Here is a 26,137-nt window from a genome sequence, read left to right as displayed (position 1 = left end):
TCTTTCAGGCAGCAATTAATTCTTCATGAGACACATCTTCGATTTGATTTTTTTGCAACTACTGGCATTTCGTGGAGATGCATATTCTTCAAAACTTAAGATGATCGTAGAATCCGAAGAATCCATTATACAATTGTAGAATGAATAAAATTATGAACGGTTATTTGCTACTTTCAAATTGAGTTGGCTCCGAATACACTGGTTTTGTGATGCGACTCTGTAAATTTTCTTTTTTCGGGATTTGATGATGTACAACTAAAGGCCAAAACAATTGATATGAACTGTTGTAAAGTGTGCCCAGGGATAATATGATCTGACACGATAACCGAAAAAAAAGGCAGCGTAAGTTGATAACTGCGCTTTCATTACTCTTTGACAATATATAATCATTTTTTCCAGGTTCGATACATGAAAAACACTGGTACTATGTCGTAGGAAGTTGCTGCATCCTCTCTATACTCTACAATATTATCATATACAGATTGAATGTTCCTCAAAATTGCATTTAAAACCAAGCAATTTTCATCATATTGACACTAGCACCTCAATAGCCAGAACAGCTTAAAAACAGAATCGTGAAAACCTGGCAACAATCCAATTAGAAAACTGAAATCTGTGTTCGTCTTCTTACAAAAGTCTCGTATATCCTTGTCAGAAGTTTGTCCTTTATGTTACGAATCTGGATCTGTAAATGACTAGCTGGGATTGGTATATTCAAGCAACATATGTGGTGATCGGTAAATCTTGATGAGCGTCCAGTAAAGGACCTCTTCAACCCCAAGTTCACCTTCTGCTCTGGCAGCATATATATCCTCGCAGATGGCTATCAACCTTCAGGGGCAAATGCTAGGATTTTTCATACCATTTAAATCAAAGGATTGATGATAAAAAAAAAATGGACTCTGGACAGTATCCCTTATTACCTGTCACAGGAAGGAAGATTCTCAAATGGTATTCTCATCCTGAGGTCAGAACATTGCAATCTGATAAACCGGCCTACAGCTAGCACAAATGTTATGTATAGACCCCAAATGCTGAATTTGCTGAGAGTCTCTCCAAGAAATCCTTCTGAAAGTGATTCGGGGATTGATTTACTAAAACATAATTATCTTTGATTATATGAAAATTATCCCATTAATACTTACGTGGAGTTTCCTCTGATACAATGATAGCCATTGGCCCCAACAAGCCACGGCAGCTACTTGTATTAAAAGAATTTATAACATGGAAGGACCACCATTTAGAAGTACCATGATGTAGGACAAGATCAGCATTGACATCATTTACCTGTAGATTATTAAGTGATTTACGAAGCATGGGAATTATAACATAAATAAAATTATGGTAAAGTCTGTTGTTGAAACAACCAAAATCTAAAATTCCATCTGGAATTTTGAAGCTATAAGACCACTAAAATTTAAGTCATTGTTACATTCACTCATGTCCCGATGCATCTGCCTTACTTCAGAGTACTTCAGAGGAATGAAGCAAGTTCAGGAAATAAGAAGAGATGCAATAGTAACTAAGAAAGCTGAGTTTTATTTTCCAATATAAAAGGCGTATTATCCTACATCATCGAGCACACAGTTTTGTTTCTCTGGATATGGGCAGGAAAATTTCGAGAGAAAATGTTCAACACCTTTGTGTTTGGTCATTCACGTCATCAGACTTCAAATAGAAAGTTAACAAGTGAGAGCTTCTAATAATCACTTTCCAACTTGTCAGGGAATGAATACATAAAAACATGATATGATTGAAAGATTAACAAGATTTTGGACACCTGAGATATATTTTTGAAGGATGAGGAGCTACATCAGCAGATGTCACTGAGTCATTTAAAGTGGAAAGGAAGATGAATGTTATGGAATACGAGAACAACATTGTTATCGTGCTTGAAAAAATTTTAGAACTCAGAAAAGATTAGCTAACATTTCTCCAGACAGTATGCATGTGCCATATGCCAATACTCCAGTACATAATGAACTTTTAGCCCCATAATCATTCAAATACTGAGAAAAGCAGTTTTCTCCTTTAAAAAGGACACTAAATCATTAGGACATGTCAAATTGTATTGTTCAAAACACAATTGATAACCAGACATCAAGAAATCATCAGACTAAAGAAAATATCTGGAGTAATGCACAAGGTTATGAGAAATCAAGAAATATATTTTAGAATCAAATTTGGCATCATCAAGATTGTGATACATATATTATGTGATTTTCATCAGAATGAAGTATAAGAAAGATGTCTACGACATTATATTATGCGATTTTCATCTGAATGAAGTATAGGAAAGAAGTCTACGATATTTTTACAAAAATATTTTCAACTAGCCAAATGAGTAATAAATGTATTTGAATTTTAGTCCTCGAGACATTTTCTAGTTGATAAAGGTCTTTTTTACGACCACAAAATCATCGTATTATGATGTATTCAATCCTTACTTTACTTTTACTATTTAAAATTTAACAAATGAAAGTTCACCAACTTACCTCCTGCTCAAAAGGTCTTACTTCACCAGAACCAGTGACACGAAAAAATCTTGGATAGATATTATGAACCCTAAAACTGCTAAATGAACCATTTAAAACTCCCTCAACTTCTGATGCTTTGGGAAGATCTGACAGATCAACACTTTTTTCATATTTCACAGTTTCCTTGCCCTTTGGTCGGTCCCTCGTCAGAACCCAAGAATATTTCATATCCATAAAAGTATTACTTAGAGAGTGGATAAACTGCTTCTGAACCACATCAGGTACAAACCACAGAGTACTTGCATCAGCTTGGCAACAAATGAGTTGAATGTCATTCACATTATATGAGCTCAGATAATATCGAGGATCAAGATCACCAGTTGCATTTACATGATCCCATGCAATTCTTTCACAAAGAGTTGTCTGGAACAAGGTCAACCTTCCACCGTCTGTCTTAATGTCGAACTGAAAACTGGCGTCATTAATTGGATTCGCAATGTTTGATGGATTGCCACTACTGTACATCTGTAAGGAATAAATGGTCAGATTCTACATCTATAAAAATAAAAGTTCTAAAAATTTATTTATCGTGTCAGATTCCAGACTAGTGTTGCACGTCATCAGTAAGCAGATCTATCCATGTAGTGCTTCAACATGTCATTTTATATGGACTTCTCTCGAACAATATGGGCAAGAATAGATATCGACTTTGCATTGAGTTAATGTATGTTAAAAAAAAATGAGAATATTATATCCATTGCTTGAAGAAAAAGAACAAAGTGCACAATCATCCACACTTTGTAATACAAGTTTTTCGGTTACGTGTATAATCAGTTCAACTAGTTAAAACTAACTAAACTAACATGCAACTCATGCTTATTATGAAGTGGAAGTAAAACTATCTCAACTGACTAACTGATCAATGAACAAAGGCTAAAATAAGACAATAGCCAATTATACAACTACTAAGCAACTTATATTTTAATATAATATCAAATATATGTATGATGAATACTCTTAATTTCCACAATCTTTGGACCATCATTTTTATATTCGCAAACAATCCAAATTTAAGTTGATATCCGACAAGTTAAAATCAAGTTGAAAAATATATCTAAATAGAAGAAAAATATGCTATGCAACTTGAAGTTCACTAAACGGTAAATATTCTACACAAAGAAAATAGCCCTCGGAAATCCCTGTGAGATACTATTTCAAGAAAGAAAATACTGCTTCATTGAAGGTAAAAAGGCAACTACCAAGGTGAATATTCAAGGTTGAATGTAAGCCGATGATTTTTATGAACTTGAAGAAACCAAATGCTTGAATAATTGTTCAATTACTTCTATCCTTGCCTATGATTAAGTATAAACAATTCAGCGGGGTGTTGGGGATTTAAGGAGGTGGGTGGGGGAGTCTTCGGGTTTGTTTTCTGTTGGTTCTTTCTATAAATCGTTCTTTGCAATTGAGATGCCTTTGCCCTTTTCTTTTCTTCGATATATCTGGGAAGTACCTGTACCTTCAAAGGTCCAAGTGTTTTCGTGGATAGTGGCGCTGGAAAAACTACAAACTTGTGACTCGATGCAACGTAGGTGGCCTGGCTGCTACCTTCGGCCGAACTGGTGCTGTCTTTGTAAGGAAAATGAAGAGGATCAGGACCATCTACTACTACACTGCTCATTCTCTTAGAGCATATGGCTGCATGTGATCAATGAACTGGGATTTATGTGGTCATTTCCGCAGAAGGCAAAAGATATTTACTATTTCGAACCGGGTTGGGATGCAGGGAGAAAACATTTGAAATTCTGGTATATGATTGTTCATTGCGTCTTTTGGTCGATTTGGAAGGAAAGGATTTCAAGAATTTTTGAAGACAAATCGGAGCAAATACAACAAGTTTGGGAGAAGATAAAATTTTTGGTTGCTACTTGGACGTCTCTGCTCAAAGATTATAAAGATCTTCGTATAGTGGATTTGGTTAGGGATTGGAATTTTGCTTTGATGTGATAACTTAGTTTTAAATTTGTACTCTTCTATTTTAAACATGCGGATTGCTTATCCGTCGTTGTAATCTTTTCTATATATCCAATATAAATCTGTTTCCTCTCAAAAAAAAAATGATTAAGAATAAACATCTGTAGACATTGCATATTTTGAAGGAGAAGCGTTTAAAGAATGGTAGCATAGAAAAGCACGAATTTTGTTCCCATATTCTAGAAACTTTTGTCATGGATACACACAAAGCGCCTTCATGATGTCAATGTGTGAGATGGGTCGAATGAGCCAGGGCATGAACTGAATGCAGGACTTTATTAATGCTTAAAAAACATACAGGCGTCAAATGCAGTAAAACATTCCCAAAATGTAAACGAGAGAACACATTTGCTCTGAGTCACACCTGAGCTATTCACTGAATTACTTCATCTAGAAGCGAGAGCCATAGTTATTGGTACCTACAGTCTGGTACCCGTACATTTACATGCCCCACTCAACATCTCTATTCCATGCCCTCTCTCTACCACTCCCATTCACATAATAAATAATAATGAAAGAAAAAAAACAGATAAAACATGCAGTCAATTGAAAACAACACCATCTGGTGAAAAAATCTAGAATAAAATATCATATACGTTCATAGAAGAAGAACCAGTAACTATTGCAGGGCAGAATTATAATTAGAGTTACTTACCAGCATTGGAGCCCAAATAACACAAATCAAAATAAAGAACAGGCATATGCCATTGCAAAACTTAGTCATCTTTGTTTGCTTGTCTCCTTGTTTATGTTTAGCTCTGTTCAGAACATTATCACATTTGACGAGGTACAAGCTTGCATTTATATCCTCCAACTGAAAGAATTAACAAAAACATCAACTTCTGTTTTAGACTCCCATATTGCCGCTGGGAATATTAACTGATAACATAAGCTCAATACAAGCACCAAAGATGGCTCTTCATAAATCCCAAAAAATCATAACTGTAACTGCTTTGAACCAGAAGATGGAGGTATATAATTAACTAGTTTAATTTGAATCTGGTGTATGGTTTGTAGGTTTATACCAAGAACAAAATAAATTTGTTAAAATTTTCTGCATTGCACCCACGAGGATTGGCCAAGTTATGCTGCTTGTCCTCTCCAAAGACCATACAGAATCACTATAGCTCACATCACATTAATGTGAAACCAAATTAATGAAAGTTGTCTTTATCACATTCTTCTCCCAAGGAATTTCTACCTCCATAATTCTTATTTTTCTCAGTGGCCAAGTACAAATTTGGCCCCGAATGTAGTCTTACTGAAATTTGTTTAGTTTATGGTATAGAGACAGATGGGCTTTTGGTAACAACCAGAGATACAGTGTTTGATTTAAAAAAAAAACATTGAATGCATAGCTGGAAGAAAAAGCTCAGATAACATAATTAACTGGATCATATTTCTGTTTCGCTACAAATTCATAAAATAAATTGATAGCGTCCCACTTAGCATACACTGGAAATTTATGTAAATAGAGCATCCATTGGTGGAAAGTTGAAAAACTCACCTTCAGCCAGTCATACATTGTCAGTGATGTAGCTGTGCATGACCAATCAAGGACACATCGCAATTCGTATAGAAAAGGCAAAGCACGATAGAGCCTATATCCTAAGTAATTAAAACGAGATACGTCACTGGTTAGAAACTGACGATATAGTGTACTTTTATGAGGAATGCCAAATCGAATTTGCATGGCTTGTAAAGCAAAAGAAACCGCTTTAGTAAGATATATTGCTCGAAGGGCCAATCCAGCTGCATTCTGCTGTGAAGTATCCATATTCCAAGCATACTCGGTAATGGCACAAGTAAAAAGAATGAGGTTGAAAAGATAAAATATGACCTTCCCCATCGCAAATGAACATAAGTACATGATGCGATCAAGAATCATCAAGAAGAAAATTATCTGCACCAGAAGAAAATTCAAGCAGATTAAGAGAAAAATAGAATGATACTCATAATTCTTAATCAAAGTAGAGGTTTTCTAATAAGTGCTTGCACATGTACAACACTTAACCGAAGATCAGGATAAGTTGGCTCACTCACATAGCAACCTTTGTGCACACCAAATAATTTAAAAACCCATGTAGCTAAAACTCTATCTTTCATCTTTCTAATACTAGGCATGTCATTTTAAGCTCTCCAATTTTACCAGAAAAACAAAAGAAATGGTTACAAGGCATCCAAACTTACCATAAGAATTGATACAAACTCTTTCGGAAATTGATCCTCAAGCTGATAATATTCCAGAAATTCACTCTTATTTTTTATGACAGACTGATAAAATATAGCAACTAGAAAGAAAACCATCAAATCAGCCCCAAAGATATATGCATAAAGGTCGATATCTCTTTTGCCTCCTCCAATTACTGAGAGTATAGAGTATGGAAATCCAGCTTCTTCAACAAGGTGAGCAAGTCGTGCTTTAAGGATCTCTTTTGCAACATCAGCTGCTGGAGTAAGCGTGCTGAATTGTTCTGCTGGAGCACACTCTGCTAATGGAGAGGTACAAACAACCTCAAAAACAACCAAGGCCACATTCACATTTTCAGTGCTTTTTTCAATACTTCGAATTTGAACCTTGCTGGCATAAGGGCAATGGTTAGGATTTTCTTTCTTGCAGTTATCCACATGCACAAGCCTGAGAATCTGATTTACTGCAGACTCGATCCTCTCCGGTTGAATCCCATCCTCGGGCCATGATTTCACATCCATGGACAATTGAACAAAGTATGGAGGAGATTCAGCTTCTTGTGTCAGAGATTTCCAGTATCTAGAACAGCCAAGGATTACCATTTCAATCGCCTGTTTCATTAATTGGAAGAATTTCTTTGCTCTCGCCCAACAGCTAGAGCCTGCCACAACCTGCTTTCTATTTAGCAATCTCCCTCGACCATTAAATCCCGCTGAAAACCACTCGCCATCTTTTGCAGTTATAGAGCTCTGTAATAAAGTAGACAAGTACACCAAAAAAAGAGGTAGCAAACTGATAACAAATGATGATTTTATCCTTTTTGTAGGAAACCCCAACTTGGGCAGAAGGTCAGAATGTATGCTGAAACTACAATGCTGTATCATGATTTGGTAAATATACTGAACCAAGATATATATCTCAGTATAAATTAGTATCACAATCCAGAAAATGTAACTTGGCCCTGTATTCACGCAGAGAGCATATAAGAACAGAGCTGACAAATACACCACAGAAAGCAAACTGAAATTCCATAGAAACACAAGAACGAAACAACAGTAACACACAATATCATTATTTGATCTCATACGGGACCATATGTGACGAACTATCCGTCCAATCTGTAGACTTGCAGTATCCGAAGTTCTACTCCTGTCAGACTGCAAGGACGCCGTACGATTCAAGTGTTTATTTTTAACATCTGGTCTTCCTCTGTCATTAGAAAGTCCATATTCAACAGATGAGGGCTCATTTGAATTAGAATCTTCAGGTACGATATTCAAAAAGCTAACAAGATTGCTAACAGCCTGACTTCCAATTGACTGCACTTGGAAAACACCATCTCCTATTAACTGTACAGCAGAAGCTAACGGATTGTCCTTTGATTGGCTTTTAGCTTTGTGTGCTTTGGTTGAGTCATCAATAACATTATCACCTGCATCCTCCTCAAGTTCCGTAATCTCGAAGAGGGACGCATCCATCGAGTGTTTTTCAAAATCAACTGCAAAAGGACTTTCTGCTCTTATACCTCTAGGAGATTCATACACATTGAAAGAAAATTGTGAATCGGGATGGATATCCCCATCTCGTTTCTCAAAGCCTCCACTATCTTGCCGACTAAGTGAAGCATTCTTCCTTCTTCTCAAGCCTTCTTTAACCGGTGAAACGTCGTCATAAAAAGCAGTGGAATTCATACCATGGAGCTGAATTTGTAGGTTGAGCATCTCAGACTTCATTTTCTCAACTTGTAAGTTCCGCTGACGTTTCTTCACCTCAGATTCACGAATGTGCTGCAACTGTTCGGTTTTCCAAGCAGCTTTTTTCTCTTGCTCGCGTACAATTGCACCAATTTGTTCTGCTTCGAGGTATCTAAATACATAATCAAACTCCGAAGAAGAAAACATATATGACTGGAGTGACACCAGAACAAAAATGATGATTTCAACCAAAGCAGATCTTGATGTGATCCGGAATCCATAATCATATTTATAAAATCCGATCACCTCATAAATATAATCAATTGTTTCACACTTCCCTGCATTAAAATCCCCTATAAAAGGAGACTGATAGGCCAGAGAGAGAACAATAACAGCAAAATTGTACGCACGCAAGTACTTGAATATCTTATTTTTCTTCTTCAGTATGGTAAGCCTCAAACGGAAGAAAATAAGAGCAAAGCAAAGGTATCCAAGGTGTAGAATGTCATATTCCAGAGTTCCCGTGATAAGAATCAACGCAAGTACTAGATCTAATAGATGACAATAACAGTAAACCCTCAAATAGTCGAGAAAAGTCCACATGCTTTTTGTTTCAAATGAAAGATCTTGCCAAACAAAAGCATTTTTACGCTGAGAAAGCACCTGACGATATGTAGATGATCCTGAAAAACTGGACATGCGATCTGCGCGGAGTTTAAAACAAGCAAGAATGAAGACCATAAAAGAACTTATCAGCATTCGAGGGTCATCAACAATAATACCTGCAAAAGAAAATTAATGCACTTAACTGTTCAAGCTCCTGATCAGATCGACTGAATAATTTATCTTTGCTGATTTTTCAAGACAGATTTAGCTTAAAATTGAATAAATTAATCAATCTTTTTGAAAGCTTTTCATAGTTTTATACAAAATAGCCCGAAACCAATATTCGGGTTTATTTAATAACAAGATAAAAGAGTTATCCACTTCAGTAGATTGAAAATCATACAAGCTTCTCAACAGCTTGTACACAAACATTATGCGGTGATGTTAAATGGATTCAATTCCTACATTTCTCGCTATAATTTTACAAAATAGAAAATTTTAATCTAGGACTTCTCACAAGCATATCATATATTCATAACTTCATGTGTAGCAATTTACAAAGTAAGAAAATTCATACCCAACCAACATTTTTGACAGTAGTGGAAATATGTGTTTGAGTTTTTCCAGCAATCATGGCAACGCACATTGGTCTCAGTTGAAACATGCAGATTGAAAGGCATCATGTTCTTCCACATTTCAAAATATTCAGCAAGAAGAATTGTGGCAAACAGAAAGACGAAGATTGGCCACAGTTTACGTATGATAGGTCGTGCCAACAGGACGCAGGAGGCAAGACAAGCAATGTAAAGAATAGAAATGGCATTTAGCAAAGCAAAACTGGCTAGCAGTAGTGCTATCATATTTATCTCAAGACCGAAGAGTTTGAACATGTTTTCCATCCAAAACTTCAGGTAAACTTTTAGTGTTGTCTGCTGCATTTCAAATCTCTCTTGTTTCAAGGCAACAATCCTTTTATTATTCCACTGGTGGCTGTCATTCATGGTTCCCCAGATATATCCAAATGAATATTTTCTAGGTGCACGAGTGCTGCTGCTTCTTCTAGAGGACGAAGCCTGAGATGATTGATGGATACCATGCCTGAAAGACGGGCATGAATTGCTTTGTCCTGTTCTTGGGGTAGCCATGTCCCTAGATTCAGATAATGCCCGGTTATACCCATCGGAAGTTGAAACAGCAGTAGAAAGATCTTCTGCTGAAAGAAATAACGGGCAAGGGTCCCCTGATCTACCTACATTCAAAATAGTAGACATTTTCTCCAACCAACGAAAAACGTTATACTGAAGGGTACATGCAGCAATTACCAGTACTTTGGCCCTCAAACCAGATTCTAGGCCCTCAAAACTTGGTTTATAGACTTGTAAACCCAGAAAAAGAGATATGTCATGGTACGCTTGACCAGGAAACATTTTAGCCTGTTTACCCCACATCTGAAATAAATACTCAGCAGTCACCAGAAATCCTGTGTAAATTAAAAAAGATTTGGATGGGATTCTGGAGGCTGTAGGCAAAACTGAACAGCAAACAAGACCAAGAAGATACAAAAACCCAAATGCACTTATTGGCGATAATGACGCATAGAACAGAGCAATAAGCAAAAACTTTTGGCTGTGCCAGATCAGAAACCGCTTAATGAACCCCAATATCCCTAACTGCATTGGATCATGATCTTGCGCCTTCATGTGTTTGCTTTGTCTTCTTTCATAGCTATAAAGTTGCATAACAATCAGTATGGCCAGAGACTCCCAAAGATTCCCTAACAAAGAAGATTCTGTATCATAGCCAAAGAACACAAAAAGATCGACTTCTGCAGACATCCATGTCTCGATTGTAGGGAAAATACTTAAAATATACATGAAGATGAAAACTCCTATGGCGTATGCTTTGAGCGGAAACCATAGACGGCGTTTTGTTTTCTCAACAAGCTGTCTTCCAATAATCCAGAAAAGGAGAAGGAAAATGTAACCAAATGATATATAATTGGGTCTCACAAGGTACACCGCAAAAAGAATGGTGAGAAAAGCTATATATGGTCCAAATGATTTGTACATGGATAAGAACTTCTTTCCAATTTCACTGAGATACAAAGCTACCTTTCTCTCTGAAAATAGAAAACAAAAAGGCAAGCATTAGCTAGCACAAAAATAAAAGGTGACAACACAGCATTTTTATAAAAAATTATAGTTAAAATTCATAATTAAATTTCTGAAAAAACTGCATTTTTGGTCCTATAATTTTGTCAGGGATTGTGGTTCTCTGCGTTATCAAATTTTAGTATTAGTCATGTATTTTCTGATTTTTTACAATTTCAGTATTTTTCACTAGGAGTATTGATGTATACTATGCACGTCAGTGCCACATCAGCAGTACATTAGTTCCATGTCAGCACCAAGTCAGAAAATGGACTAAAATTGTAAAAAAAAACGGGGGACTAAAATTGAAGTTTGACAACATAGATAAGCAAAATCGCAAAGTGACAAACATAAAGGACTAAAAAAAGTTTCCCTAAATTTCTAGAATAAATTATCAATCAAGAAAAAGCATGTTCTTGCATTAAAAACTGTGTGGGACAATTAATTTCTAACAGCAACATGGACAGAATTACTGAACGTGATCCAACGAGAAAAGTTGATAACTTGGCTGTAGAGAAGGTTGCAGTACCATGGGAACGATTCTCGTAATCGTCTCTGAAGTTGGAAGTGGAATAGACCGACAAAAGAACTGATTTGTTCAGACCAGCTCTCAGAATGCTAAATCCAATTGGAGGACTGGGTGTGTGCTGAACAATAGCAGAAAATGAGAATAACATCTCAAAGCCATGGTTATGAATGGCACAAAAACATGCAAGTAGAGCTATTTCAAGGAAGTCCCAAGAACTATCATTCCCAATGAGACCTACAGGCAATTCAAAACGGAGTTAGCAACATAAAATATCAGATGTGTAAGAAAATGGAAAATGCTAAAATAACTATCAAAACATCAATTAAAATCAATAAAACCAATACCTAACTGTTTTAAAACTTCCTTGCTTATAGATCCTTCATTTTCCAATTTTCTGGAAACCAGATTAAGCTGAAGAACGTATAATATCGCAAAATGAGCCTCGCAGAGTAGAATAAGGGATTGGCGCATCCTTTTATTTATGTTATGACTCAGCAGGTAGGCAAAGAAGAATATAACTGAAAAGCAAGCCGAGGTAAAGGCAGCCAGAATATTAAGCAAACACCAGGCAATAAGCATAAATAGTAGTATGTTAGGGAAAAAAGTATGTAAGTAAGACACCACACTCAAGACTTCGGCATACCATACACAGCATGAATGAGACCGGGTTTCGTCGCAATTAGGAAAATCAGCAGCAGCACAATAGCCCGAGAACATTTACGCAGCCCCCAAGCTATTGTAGCCACTAGCAGGACTTTGGCATCCTCTTTTACTGCAATCATATATTTAAAATAAATAGTAAGGTCAGGTTCTACATAAAACTCAGATTCACTGGAGCAAAGAAGAATTTGTAGGACAAGCATGACAATGTTGACAGTTGAATGGAGATTAAAACCATACACAAATAGCTGCTGTTAGATGAGGGTTCATTTACAGGAAAATGAATAAAAAGAAATTACCATTGAAATAGGTGGTGCCAAATAAGTACCACAGCTAGGTGCTTTGGTAACAGTAAAGCCAGTTTAAAAAGGGCATATCCTTTTATCTTAACTTAACAATAGGATTTATATTGCCAATGTGAATACAAGCATCCGTACCTTCCTCAGTCTCGCTCTCATTAGAGATTTGCCTCTCCTCATTTGATAGGCATAAAAAAACTGAATTGCTTACAAGATTACCAAGAGCTACAAGAATTCCAAGACAAAACTGTGCTAGAAGAAAGAAACCAGGGATGGGATAATGCCATAATCCAACAATTTCCCAGATCTCCATATCCTGGGTGAAAATCAAAATTAAATGTAAACCCAAGAAAAACATGAGATTTCGAATATCGATTTGAAGATTTACAAGATTCGGAGATACCTTCCCCAGTTTCCAGTTCACATATGCAAAAGCCACGTTGAATATATATGTGCTCACAGCCCACAAGAGAATAAATACAAGAAGCAACCCATTCAACCGGTGCAAGCGGAACAAGGATGGAAAAGCATACAAAATATATCCAACATATGCAAGTAATCCAAATGCACAAATACTTGCAAAATGGAAGCTCCAATACGAGAGGGCAAACAAGGATACCTGCCATACATATACTTAAAAAGTTAGACATACAAGCAAGAGAAGTTGAAAAATTACAACTAATAATATCAAAAACTGGAAAATAGCATTATTTAATCCATTAATCAATAGAAACAAGAGTTTTCTGATGAAGTTATACTGCCCAAAGGATGTTAAAATCAAGTTTGAAAATAGGTACCGGAAAGCCATAAGTGAACCAGTTAATACTAAAAATCCTGAAAACGGTTCCCCTCAATAAAATGTTGGTATGCCTTACTCCAGACCTGCATACCAGAGATACAAATTAAAATTTTTGTTAGATATATTTCATAAAATCATATTGAGAAATAAATATGTCTGGATCAAAATGATAAATATTCATTCTAATCTTTATACTAGCATATACATAGTAATCAGAACAAAGAAAAAAATCCTCATTAAACCAGATAAACTACACTGATTTTTCGTGACCATCATATGCTACATCAATGATTTCATCCTGGCTCAGAGGGACAGCATGTAAAAACTATAAAAATCGAAAGGGCATCACTTACCTCAGTTGCCGCACAAAAAAGGAGTTTCTTGATGGAAGAAGTTGCTCAGTCAAGCTGCCTTCTCTCATGGACATGATGAATTCCATGTCCTCCAAATCATGCTTCACACAAGAAAGCTGCATTAACCATTTGATAATCAGTTAATATTTGTTTGAAATCAACAGTATCATACGGACTGCGTGCAATGATTCTCACGTGTTTACTAGCACTAAAAAATCGACTTATTGTGAGGACAAGGAGTGGGGTATGAAGACAATGATTGTAGTATGCATGAACAAAAGTCTAAAACATGTAGAGACAAGTACAGACAAAGGGTGAGTGATGAGGGAAATGAAAGGGGGGAGCAACAGATCCTTTCAGCATCATAGTGCATATTCTCTCTTCCAATGTCTGCTGATCAAGCATTCTCTATATTCAAGAAATTAATTCTTCAAATTTAATGTATCATATATGCAGCATGATATCCTAAATAAGTATGACAAAAATGTTGGACCTTCTTGAGCCATGATCCAAAACTAGGATAAGGAGACATACTGCCATCTATCCTTTTTCCATGAGTCTTGCAGTCACAATTCATCATCAACGAAGGAAATGAATGACCGACAAATAAAGATAAAATATTGGCAGCTTTCAATAACAAGGCTTCAGATCACTAATAATGTCGAGATTTTTAGAGCGGCACTTATCAGAGACGAGAATAATAATTCTGGCCTTGTACATCCCCTTTCCTAAATCTAACTCCAGAGAAAAGTCCACGCCAAATACAACTTACACTGAACCTCTCAAGTAAATTATTTTTCCTTAAATACCATAGGTGCAATATAGTTCTTAGGTAAAAAAGTAACAAGCTGAATTTATGCTTATTAGAAACAAATTATTGCTCCTGTTATGAATACACAATCATGAGAAGAGCTAGGTAGCGAATATCATGTGTATTTTGGAACCAACGTGTGGCATTAATTTAAAACAACACAAGTTGAAGTGTTGAACAATATATTTTATTGTTTAGGTTAGGGGGAATTATGCTTGCTTGTTTTTTAGTACAAGTAGCTACAGGGTTTGCTATAACTATTTACTATCGTCCCATAACAAGTAGATACTTCTGCTGGAGCATAATCGATTTACCAATAATATTATTAAATGATAAAACCCAGCTCATACCAAGACTGCTGGATACCAGGTGGTTTACTTGTTTGGAAATCAAGTCAAATTAAGGTGAGAAAATCTATTCGAGTACTACAAATAAATAAAAGAATTTAGTTGCAGATCCACTTAAGTGACTTTACCCCGTCTTGTAGCGTTCAGACGTGATATCTACTCCTTACATACAGAATTTGATTTTATGGCAAGATTTTCAACGATATTGGATTTTTCCAAAGCAAACACTAGGTCACAAAACCTCAAGACAGAACACATGTGCACTTGGCAGAGACAAATTAGAGCCTGAAGTATATAGTTTGTATCGATAAATGCCAATGTATGTCCATAAGCGCACTAGACATCATATTAAACATAGATGACAAAAGCATACCGTATAGTAGAACACCATCAGAGAAATACCAGAACAAATTTCTTGCCAGTCACAATCAACTGATACTTTGTACAGACCAATTGAGTTGATTATTCCTTGACTTGTTTGTGGAAACACAAAATGAAACTGATATATATACAGTAGACAAATGCTCAAGCCAGCATATACCCACAGCAGCTTCCACCACCTTCAAGCCATGTACAAGACCATAAGCACTGGTGGAAAACTAAATGTCAAGACCGTAACTTCTGAAGCTTTTAATTACAATTCCATTTTGAGAAGAAAAATATCTAGCACCCAAAAGAATGAAATACCTGAAAAGGCCTAAAAAGTTGCTTGTTAAAGACCAATCAACGAGCCCAACACAGCTGCCAATGAAAAAGGGTAAAGAAAGCCAAGAAGGATTGCTGATCCCCACAGCCAACTGCATAGCTGGCAGTAATAAGCAGGAAACTAACCTCAGGCGATAACCTGCCATTTGATATAAAAACAGGAGATTAAAAAAAGACATTGTCAAGATGTGATCCACCGAATGGTACTGCACAAAGTCAAAAATCATCATCTAGTCTTACGAACTACAAATGAATAAGCAATGGATAACCAGCAATAGACCAAATCAACTAATGTTCTGAGACATAAAAAAATAGTCAGATATATGCATAAGAAATCCTGAAAATAACATGAGAGCCCCACAATTTGAACATGTATAAATTTACCCTATGTAAGACTCATCCTTGGTGAAACATTATGCCAGCGAGTCTCTCATAATTTTTCTGGCGAAAGAGCTTCCTCCTAGTTATATGTGCAAAAAAAACTCCACCACCATAAAATTAATTTTGTTAACATTATTTTTGCGGACACCATATGATAACAGTATAACGTAAATTATAATAAAACACATATAGGCTTTTGGCTGGGATTTTGATTGGAGAACTCTCCATCCAAAAGCTCAACTTACGATTCGTAAAAAAAATCAAACTTGTCTTTTTAAAAAAAAAACAATCTCCACACCACTGTACATCTCAATCAACAATTCAAGGCTAAACATTAACACACTTACTGTTTCTCTTCCCATTATTTTCCACAAATTATTACACTATATCACATATTTCATAGTATCTTCCTTCATCTCACATCCAAACACCATACCAAATATATCTTTTTGAAATTTTGAGGTTGAAAAAAAATCCAAACTTAACAACACTTAGTGGAGACTATATACATTTATCACTCAACAGCTAAAATTATAGCCGCAGTCAAGTTAGACAAACCTATATGTTCAACAACTGACGAAAGATAACCCCAGCATGATTCTTGAGATTCAAAGAAGCCAAAATTGTTCCTGTTGATCTCGATGATAGCAACAAGCCCCACTAATAATTCTACAACCATGAAATAGATTGCTGTTGGAAATTTCCAAGACTGAATCCTGCAGAAATACACCAAGCTAAACTGTTTGCTGGATAATTTTCTTAATAACAAATAAAATAAGTGAAAAACTGGTGTTCTTAGATAAAATGAAATTTAGTAATCCTACGTCATAAGTCCAATTAGCTTTATCCACCAGGAATCAGCAATGCCCCATGATGAGCCCATAATGGCCCTCACAGTAAGAAATACCACTTGCAGACAAACCACAAGAGCCGAGTAAAAAAGAACAAACCACAAAGATAAAATCCTTCCTCTGAACTGAAATCCTGGATTTAAAGAAACAGTAGGACAAAAATTTTAGTTTAAACACTTAAGAGGATGAGTTTGCAAATATGTGCATGTGAAACAGTGAAAGGTATACCATCACATGACAAATGGACAAATAAACACCTATAAACATAATTATCTCAACAAGATGATCAGGTAAAGTAGCATAAATTATGCCAAAATGAAAAAGAACGAGTTAAGTACCTCTTTTAGGGGCAGTAAACCGGAAGAACAGTGAAGTCATTAGATTAATAAGAGAAATCAAGCTCCAGTTCATTACCCCAGCTGCAAAAGAAAGAGCTGAGAGGGACAATGGGTATAAAATAATAGGCAAATGCTAACCCAACACTACTGGAAAAGATATATATGTAACTTTAATTAGGAAAACCAAAGCTTTTTAACAGATACACTTGCAATTCTTTTGTGCCAACGTAGGTGCTTTCTCAGAATCTAAACTTGTTTTGCCGCATGTGCTACAGTCTTTTGGAAGACGTGATTTTACACTCTATTTAAATCATAATTTGTACTCCTGATTTTGAAATAATCACTCTTCATGTTTGACTTCACAAATAACAACCTACCAGTGAATTAAATAAGAATCTATAATATGGATTAAAAAAAAGAATATGTAATGTGACATTCCCAAGGAACAATTAAACAAATAAGAAAAAGACACATAACGAAACTAAACATCACGGATCATAAAACTTGCTTATATAGAAATAAATTGATCAACATTTTCTCGTGATATTTCCATTTTCCCATATAAAGTTCACAATTTCATGTTAAGAATCTCGGGGAATACATATGAAACAAAAAGCTTTAGATTAAGTAAACAGCAATTAACAAGAAGTAATAATCCAGGAACTTCCATGTCAAAAGCATATCCAAGAATTCTAACCCAGACGCATTAATTTGGGTTATCTTGTGAATTACAGAAAATCATGGAAACAACATAAAATAAATCGCGCAAGAAACCAAAAAAAACTTCAAGTTAAGATCTCAACGATAACCAAGAAACAAGAAACAAAGGTAAAAAGAACGAAACTCGAAGCCGTACCTGTCAGAAGCAGCAAGGGCAATACAAATCCACCCAAAATAGTTCCCATCCTCGTCACCTTCTACAATTTAATCTCCTTTCATTTTAGCAATTCATGAATATTCTTTCAAACTTCGGTCTAGCAAAAGACTTGAAAAAAGTCGCCCAAATCTCGATCACGCGATTGACGTTCATAAATATTACGAATTTCTGCCAATGATTTGAAATGAAGAATGCAGCGACGCTAAGGATTCCTCATTCACACAATCAAAAGGGGCGTAATCTCCCAAATAGCAGTAATTTGATCAAGACTAATTGGAAATCTTCGGGAAACTTTTCCGAGAGTGATCTGCGAGGTATCATTGATTGGGCTATTCAATTGACCAATGAGGAAAGTTCACGGCTGATTATTTTGAAATTTTACTGAAACGGTTCAATTATTACCATAACAATAACCCTTGGTTAAAATGGGCCCAGCCCATAAGGAGCCGGGTCCTTATTTCAATGGGCCGGGGTTCCTTCAGTACTTAAAAAAATTATTAAATGTTAAAGATTTTAAAATTAACAACAGTAATAAATAATAATATTATCGAAATTGTGGATGAACAAAATTCTGATTTAAATAGAAATGAGAGACAGAATCATGCCGCTACCTAGGACTTTTCATATGTTCCGACTTTGATACTGTTAATATTATATTTATAATTTTGGATTAATAATAAACCATCAAGTACTGTGAACGTATTAATCATAGATAGAGGATATTGATAGTTATCACCCAGAATCTAGAGCATCTGGAGCATTTATTGTGACATTTATTCGAAAGTTCACGTTACAATCTCCACGTCTATTGGTTAAGCATAATATAATATAAGCAAATGAGGCGACTTGTGTTATTACACGTAGGATCGAGTATTTATCGTTTTATCAAAAATTATAATTGATGATAGTACAATAGATCAAACGTCACATTCCGATTACTCTACAAAATAATGAAAATTATTGTATTCAAATAGGGTGTCTAGATTACAAAAAGTTTTATATGAACTATTTTATCAATATCTATCGTATCAACACTTGTAAGATAAATAAATAAAATAAAATATATTTTTTTGTTTCTAATAAGCTTCACTGCTTTAGATTTAAAAGTAAGGTTGAAATATAAATTAATTACACAACTGACCTCTAGGTCAAGTGGCATCAGCTCTGCCAAATATGGGAAAGGTCGTGGGTTTTATGCCTACACTCACAATCCTCCACCCCAAGCCAAAAAAAAGAATTATAAATTTATTAGATTCATAAATTAAGATTATCATTAAATGATATGTAAAGTATAATTAAAAATTAAAATGTAGTTATTTAATAATTTGGTAATCGATTTTTTTACAAAAACCATGTTGTCGTTTTTTTGAATAAAAATAATAGTAATATATTAAACCAGATCAAGTTACTGAGAACGAAGGTCCAAAGCTCTTTCACATAAAAGAGCCGTTATTTACTTACTCTCTCGATTTTCCTATTATTTTATGTTTTGTAGAAGCTTCTCACTGTGCAAACCAATGACAATTTTTTTACTATTATTAATGGAACATGTTTTCCTGCAATGAACTGTAGATGTCTTGGGTTCACTGTAAAAAATAACTCTTACACTGATTCAGAAATATATCAAGCATGCACTGAAATATTGAGGTTAATACAGCAGATTCCTTGTCAAAGGGTTACACGTATGAATTCAACAAAATGGCACAAACATATATAGTATCGAATACTGACATCTTGAAACACAGAGCTAGGCCCTAGTGATTTTTACCAAATAGGATGCGGAAATAGTTGGCACTCAGCTTTTCATGTCATAGTTCATGACGTAATAGGAACTCAAGGTTTTTCGAGATCAAGGTTGTAAGTTCTATGAACGGCTTTCTTCCTGCTACTAATATATGCATCAGACTTCTTACTTATATTGGATGCAAAACTTAAAAAATGGCCTAAAGCGCCTTCATGGCCCTGGCTCATCATGCTGATCATGTGATTTTGTTGCTTCATAAGCTGAAATATTAGCTTTTTTTTCTTATTTCTCTCATCCTCTTCAATAATTTCTTCAATAACGATTTCACTTCTTACCGGAGCATTGCTTCCATCATCCATCATAGGAGGCTCAAATTCTGGGAGCCCATTTCCTCGTGTTTTTTTCCCATTTCTGTTTGAGTGGAATGATATATCAATCAATATCTGCAGCCAAATGGTTCATTGCCAATCCTTTTTTTCTCAAAGCCCCTATGTTGTATGGATTGTCCAGGACTCAAATTAAGCCATCTTTCTCCGGAGAATTAATCAATTCCCCAAGTTCATCAATCTGTTTCCACTGTTTTGAGCTCGTTGTATGTATGAACTCGACCTCCATCTCAGAATCCGAGTAACCATTAGGCTTGTTTGGTGACATTTTAGAACTTTTCCCGTTCTTTGTTGATGGTAACTCTTCATGAACTTCCCCTGGACACGGAGTAGTTGAACGATTCAACAGACTAATGACAAAATTGATAAGCCTTCGAGAGATGCAATAGGCTGTGTATTACTTCCTATTTTGTTCGTATTTGCGTGTCAAAGTGTTGTATAAAAATTTATGGAAAATCAAGTGGGCAATGAAATTTATATATAGGTTAGACACATCAAAAATTTGATGCTATCTTTAAATGTATTAATTCCTCCCACAAAAGGTGCAAATGATTCACAAAGAATTAACCTTCTAAGATACAAAACATATAATCACCATATTTCGATGTTTGCACTCCCTCGAATTTTCAAAGTAAGAAATTATAAGTTTTTATCAAAATAGAATGTCAAAGATTCAAACTAATGTGTGAAGAACGCTACTTATATTTTGCAATGAAGATGCAATTTAACATATAGTTATGAAAGGTTGTCAATGATTCACAAACAGTCAAAAAACACCTCCAAATGAAGAAGATGCACCCTCTCGAAAGAATGCATCTCTTCAACCCAATTTTAAATTTAAACCTACGACAATCTTCTTGCGTGAATAGCCGGGAGGAAAGAAAGATTGTACAAATTATACGTTTCGTCACCACTTTGTGGAAAATCGTTAAGTATGAATATGTTAGATACTTGTGACTCGATTGGTGAAATAGTATATCTCCCCCCAAAAACATGTTCTTTTTTACTGACGCACAAAGAAATATTTTGAGAGAAAAGAATCATAGATATGCCGGTCATTAGAAGAAAGAACCGCCATAAGAACTAGGTTGAGAGCGTCGAAGCTTATCCACCTGAAGCACTCAGTTCTACTCCTGTCTTGCTGTGGAAAGATTGAGAAAGTTTCATTATTAAAATTTTTTATTCCTTATTTATTATTTTCATTTACTTCTTATATTATTATGTGTAAATATATTAATATACAACACAAAGAACATGGTGTTTTCTACATGCATCCCATCCATTATAAAGCTTGCCAGTCTGTCAATTAAAAAAAAAAAGTAGAATCTGATGGAATAATGGAGTTATGGTATTTACTTAGTAACAGTGGCGTAGCCAGGAATATTTTTTCCGATGGACAGAATATTTTTAAATATTAATTTGAACTTCATATAATAAAAATAAAAAAGAAGTTAAAGGAACATACCGAATTCTTTTTTAAGCCGAATTTTGCGATTTTTCAATACATCAAACTTGTTTATGATAAATTTCTGTATAAATACTCAGAGCAATATCCCTCTCTATATAAACAACCATGGTATTGGCCAAAAGGTCATTTTCCATTTTATTACGAAATGGCGTCTTAATGAGTTTCATCCCTGAAAAAGCTCGTTCTGTAGTTGCTGTAGAAACTGGAAGAGTCAAAACCAATCGAACCAACCTATCAATTAAAGCATAGATAACCGACTTCGTTGTTCTGGCCAATGTTTGGCACAAATGATGCAAAGAATCAAGATTCTGAAACTGTACATGATGCGGTACATCAAACTTATAATGATCTAATTCCCTCATCAAATCTTCTCTTTCTTCTTGACTGAAATCATGGTAGTAAAACTTATCAACAAGAGAACAAATGTCACATGGAGAAAATGATCTGAATCCATCAACGGGACTCAAAGCATTACTAAGAGTAAGAAGTTCCATTGTGCTCTCTGGAAATCTCTCGTTCAATTCCATCAACTGAAAATATATTACTGCGTTGAATATTTCAAAATGATAGTGATCATGGACTGTTATATTATTTTTCAGCTGACAAGAACGTTTTGTACCTCGTGTGCAGCAGTCATCAAAGTCTGGTACCTCAATATCATTACTTTCACAAAACTTAATCACACTCCAAAGAAATTCTTCCCATCTACCATCTCGGATCTGCTGAAGATTTATTCTAGCTGTAGAAACCAAATTCACAGCATTCAAAATATCTATGTCATTTTTCTGTAATGTCTGACACAACTTTTCTGATATTCCCAAAACTTCATGCATCAAAAACAACACAAATACAAAGTCAAATGATTTTATATCCAAATACAAACCTTTGGCCTCTCCTCGAATGTTACTATTGAGACCTTTGTCAACAAGATCTTGAAGAAGTATACTCACTGAACCAAACAAACCAATGAATCTCCTAACAGAGTTGAAATGTGAACTCCAACGAGTAGCTCCAGCTCGTATCAAAGAACAATCTTGATTAGCTCCAGTACCAGTGTCAATTTCTCCCGATTCTATCAAATCATTAATTTCATCTTTTCGGATAGATTTCAATTGAAAATGACGTTTAGCAGATGAATCAACAAAATTAATAGCTGAAGTTAATGTTGAAAAGAAACGCCACACATCATGCACCTCTTTAGAAACTGCAACTAAAGCAAGTTGTAGTCTATGAGCAAAACAATGAATATAATAAGCATGTGAAGAATCTTTAAGAAATAATGCTTGGAGTCCATTCCATTCCCCACGCATGTTACTTGCGTCATCATAGCCTTGCCCCCTTAGATTTTCAATCAACAAATTGTACTTGGTTGAATACATTGCTGATCTCTTTTTTCAAAGTTAATGCACTTGTATTTTCAACGTGGACAACTTCAAAAAATCGTTCTCTAATGAACCCATCCCGATCAACATATCTTAAAATGATAGCCATTTGTTCTTTATTTGACTCATCAATTGCTTCATCAACTAAGATACAAAATTTGGCTTCTCCAATTTCTTCACGAATTTTATCTCTCACAATACCAGCAATAATTTTCAAAATCTCTCTTTGAATTTCCGCTGATGTGTACTTTGCATTTTAGCTGCTTTTTCTAGAATACTACCAATTTCTGGATTCATTCTTCCCAACAAATTGATCAATTCTATATAATGTCCACGATTTTTAGAGTCAACTGATTCATCATGACCCCTAAAAGCACAACCTTGCATTGCAAGAAGCTTCACACTTTCTATAGACACCTTTAAGAGCAAACGATTTCGTTCAATTTGCTCAGAAGATTGTTTTTTCTAATCTTCTATCAATGTGTTGATTAAGATTTTTCAAGTCTCCCCATTTTCTCATAGCAAAGCTATGTCTTGAATTCCCATCTCCTTTGTGTCTCTTGAATGGACAATTTTTAAAATTAACTCTTTTCCAATTTTTAAATCCCTTGACAGTGAATGGGTCAAATTGTGCTGAATTAGTGTCAAAGACATAACAAGGAAACAAAATGCACTTTGCTTCTCAATAGAAAATTCAAGCCATGGATATTTCTGAAACCAAGAAGATTGGAATCTACGTTTTTTACCTTCACATTCAGCAAAAGGATAATCATATATAGGCTGAATCGGCCCTTTATCAATATATTCTCTTCTAACCTCATCTTGTAGTTCAATGGGATACTGCAATATTGGGATGCGAATTCCAGGATCAGAAACATATTGCAAAGTGATGTTCGGAAGTGGTTCATTAAGAGTCTCATTTTCAAGTCTTGGTTTTTTTGTTGATGCTGGTTCTGAAATAAAAGGAGATGCATTATTTGGCTCATTTAAATCACCTGTTGACGCTGATTCGTCATTTTTCTTTTTGAAGAAATCAAAGATTTTTTTATTCTTCATCGCAATATTCACCTGTAAATTGTAATCAACATGAAATTTATAAGTTATAATTCGATTTAAATTGCAAATTCTATATTTTTTAATCATAAAAGTTTAATCTCAAAATTTCAGCATAATTCAAATATAAAAAAACAACTTAAATCGTGTAGATTTTTAATATAAAAAATTCACAAATTTTTATTCTTTGAACAAATAAAAAATAGATACTAATTTCAATGTTTACACATTTTCAACTAAAAATAGATACTAATTTCAAGGTTTCCTAATTACTGCAAAAGTTGAAGCAACAATAATCATAATAACATAATATTTACAAATCATAATCTATATCATTGATATAAATAAATTTTAAATACAAACCTTGAAACCTAGAAGAAATTTTGTTTCCTCAATTTTGTCGGAAACTTTCTCTTGCGTGCGTTTTCTTCAATTGAATTTGAACGGCTGCTTTTTTTCCCCAATGATGATTTACAATCTACACCTAATAAGTCTAGGTAAAAACTTGTGTGAGACGGTCTCACAGGTCGTATTTTGTGAGACGGATCTTTATTTGGATAAACCATGAAAAAATATTACTTTTTATGCTAAGAGTATTACTTTTTATTGTAAATATGGGTAGGGTTGACCCGTCTCACAGATTGGGATCCGTGAGACGATCTCACATGAGACCTACTCATAAGTCTTTGAATTGGGCTTCAAATCTACACATTTAATTATCCATTTAAATTGGGCCTTAAACATTAATTGAATTTTAAAATTCAATCCATTCTTTTTTGTTTTTTTTTGAATTGGGCTAAACATGTATATCTAGGTCTAAAATATAAAAAAAAATCTGCTGGGCTTATGCCCAGCTTTGCCCACATTGTTCTCCACCCCTGCTTAGTAAGTTCTTTCTCCATAATTGAACATGTACTCAACCTTAATTTTATCAATTAATATTACTTCATTATTGCTGTTACTTTTGTTGATACTGTTACTTTTAATTTTAAAACTCAATCATCCATAATATCAGTATATTATTCTTATTTTATTCTTTGTTAATAATCTTGATATCACTGATTATTTTTCTGTTTATAAAGTAATTATCATATTTTTTTTTATCATTTTTTAAAAAAAATTAAAGTTTTATATATTTTACTAATAATTTAAAAAATTATAACGATTTTAAAATTTTAAAAAATATAATTAAGAACATGAAAGAAATAAATTAATTCTAATAATAAAAAACCATATCCTTATGTTTGAAAGCAAGTATTTGGAGGATTTATGGAGATTTAGATTTGTAAATCTTAGTTTTAATTGTTTAGTTAGTTGAATTTTAAAAATATAATTGGATTTTAAAGGATTTGACCGGATTTAACTGGATTTCATTATGTATAAACAAATTTTCTCAAAACTAATCAGATTTAATAGGATTTGGATTTGAATAAACCTAAATAAATATCCATAACAATTTTTTTTAATTATTATCTTTCTATCATTTTTATATGTCATGATTGGATTAAATAACAAATTTATTTATTTTTTATTTTGTATATTTGATTCTTAAGATTCATTTTTATAGTTGTCATGAATATTAAATTATTAAATAATTATTTATTAATTAATAATTTATTTTTTCTTTATAAAATTATGATATTGTTGAATATTTAGTTTTAAAATAATTTATTTCGTAAAATTTAAATTTGAATATTTAAAAGTTATATTTGATTATTTTATTTTAATAATTTAGTTTTTGTTTATTAATAGTAGTTAATTAATTATATAAAAATCTATATAATTTATATTTATATAATAAAAATATATCACTGAAATGATATAAAAAAAATATATGATAAAATTAATTGTTATTTTTTAATAATGTAAATAATATGTTTTAAATATTGATTTACGTATATTTTTGTAAAATTTTAAATTTTCAAATTCAATTTTTTTTATCAAACTAAACATAACATTAATTTTAAATTTACGGATTTCCAAATCTAATTTCAAATTCAAT

At 34.1% G+C, this 26,137-nt stretch overlaps 3 protein-coding genes across 5 annotated transcripts; all 3 read right to left on the bottom strand.

The window, feature by feature from the left end:
* Positions 1-347: 347 nt before the first annotated feature.
* LOC140842265 (piezo-type mechanosensitive ion channel homolog) lies at positions 348-18,468 on the bottom strand. 3 transcript variants are annotated; one of them, XM_073210018.1, is made up of 21 exons: positions 18,082-18,465; positions 17,226-17,321; positions 16,861-17,020; positions 16,595-16,752; positions 15,638-15,794; positions 15,324-15,510; positions 13,793-13,908; positions 13,438-13,522; positions 13,044-13,259; positions 12,779-12,956; positions 12,325-12,453; positions 12,026-12,199; positions 11,682-11,915; positions 9,580-11,121; positions 6,702-9,178; positions 6,019-6,414; positions 5,167-5,325; positions 2,496-3,002; positions 1,146-1,287; positions 924-1,068; positions 348-831 (listed from the first exon to the last, which is right to left on the bottom strand). In XM_073210018.1, the coding sequence occupies exons 1-21, from the start codon at positions 18,128-18,130 to the stop codon at positions 696-698; spliced, it is 7,443 nt and encodes a 2,480-aa protein (XP_073066119.1). In that variant the 5' UTR covers positions 18,131-18,465; the 3' UTR covers positions 348-695. The 3 variants fall into 3 exon arrangements, with proteins under 3 accessions (XP_073066119.1, XP_073066120.1, XP_073066121.1); XM_073210019.1 differs by having other exon boundaries at positions 17,226-17,306; XM_073210020.1 differs by lacking the exons at positions 348-831; positions 924-1,068; positions 1,146-1,287; positions 2,496-3,002; positions 5,167-5,325 and adding an exon at positions 5,537-5,632 and having other exon boundaries at positions 18,082-18,468.
* A 1,467-nt stretch (positions 18,469-19,935) lies between these two features.
* LOC140803646 (uncharacterized) lies at positions 19,936-23,079 on the bottom strand. Its single transcript, XM_073159548.1, has 3 exons — positions 21,774-23,079; positions 20,456-20,550; positions 19,936-20,289 (listed from the first exon to the last, which is right to left on the bottom strand). Exons 1-3 carry the CDS (start codon positions 23,077-23,079, stop codon positions 19,936-19,938), a joined length of 1,755 nt encoding a protein of 584 aa, XP_073015649.1.
* A 216-nt stretch (positions 23,080-23,295) lies between these two features.
* LOC140803645 (uncharacterized) lies at positions 23,296-24,138 on the bottom strand. Its single transcript, XM_073159547.1, has 3 exons — positions 23,829-24,138; positions 23,669-23,715; positions 23,296-23,499 (listed from the first exon to the last, which is right to left on the bottom strand). Exons 1-3 carry the CDS (start codon positions 24,136-24,138, stop codon positions 23,296-23,298), a joined length of 561 nt encoding a protein of 186 aa, XP_073015648.1.
* Positions 24,139-26,137: the final 1,999 nt, after the last annotated feature.

Source organism: Primulina eburnea, chromosome 10 (assembly GCF_022965805.1).
Source record: "Primulina eburnea isolate SZY01 chromosome 10, ASM2296580v1, whole genome shotgun sequence".
NCBI lineage: Eukaryota > Viridiplantae > Streptophyta > Magnoliopsida > Lamiales > Gesneriaceae > Primulina > Primulina eburnea.
The sequence above is the reverse complement of the archived record's forward strand: the minus strand, read 5'-3'. Positions and strand labels throughout refer to the sequence as shown.

Excerpts from the sequence above, each read along its gene's own strand:
- LOC140842265 (XM_073210018.1), bottom strand. The coding sequence starts at position 18,130 with ATGGGAACTATTTTGGGTGGATTTGTATTGCCCTTGCTGCTTCTGACA. Across the intron at positions 16,753-16,860 it reads AAGCTAATTGGACTTATGAC|GATTCAGTCTTGGAAATTTC; the intron begins GTAGGATTACTA and ends GTATTTCTGCAG. Across the intron at positions 6,415-6,701 it reads AGTTTGTATCAATTCTTATG|ATAATTTTCTTCTTGATGAT; the intron begins GTAAGTTTGGAT and ends CTTCTGGTGCAG.
- LOC140803646 (XM_073159548.1), bottom strand. The coding sequence starts at position 23,079 with ATGTATTCAACCAAGTACAATTTGTTGATTGAAAATCTAAGGGGGCAA. Across the intron at positions 20,551-21,773 it reads AGAGAGGGATATTGCTCTGA|GGGAAGTTCATGAAGAGTTA; the intron begins GTATTTATACAG and ends CTCCGTGTCCAG. Across the intron at positions 20,290-20,455 it reads ACTCGGATTCTGAGATGGAG|ATATTGATTGATATATCATT; the intron begins GTCGAGTTCATA and ends ATTTGGCTGCAG.
- LOC140803645 (XM_073159547.1), bottom strand. The coding sequence starts at position 24,138 with ATGAAGAATAAAAAAATCTTTGATTTCTTCAAAAAGAAAAATGACGAA. Across the intron at positions 23,716-23,828 it reads TCCTTTTGCTGAATGTGAAG|CACAATTTGACCCATTCACT; the intron begins GTAAAAAACGTA and ends ACACTAATTCAG. Across the intron at positions 23,500-23,668 it reads GATTTAAAAATTGGAAAAGA|GTGTCTATAGAAAGTGTGAA; the intron begins GTTAATTTTAAA and ends TTGCTCTTAAAG.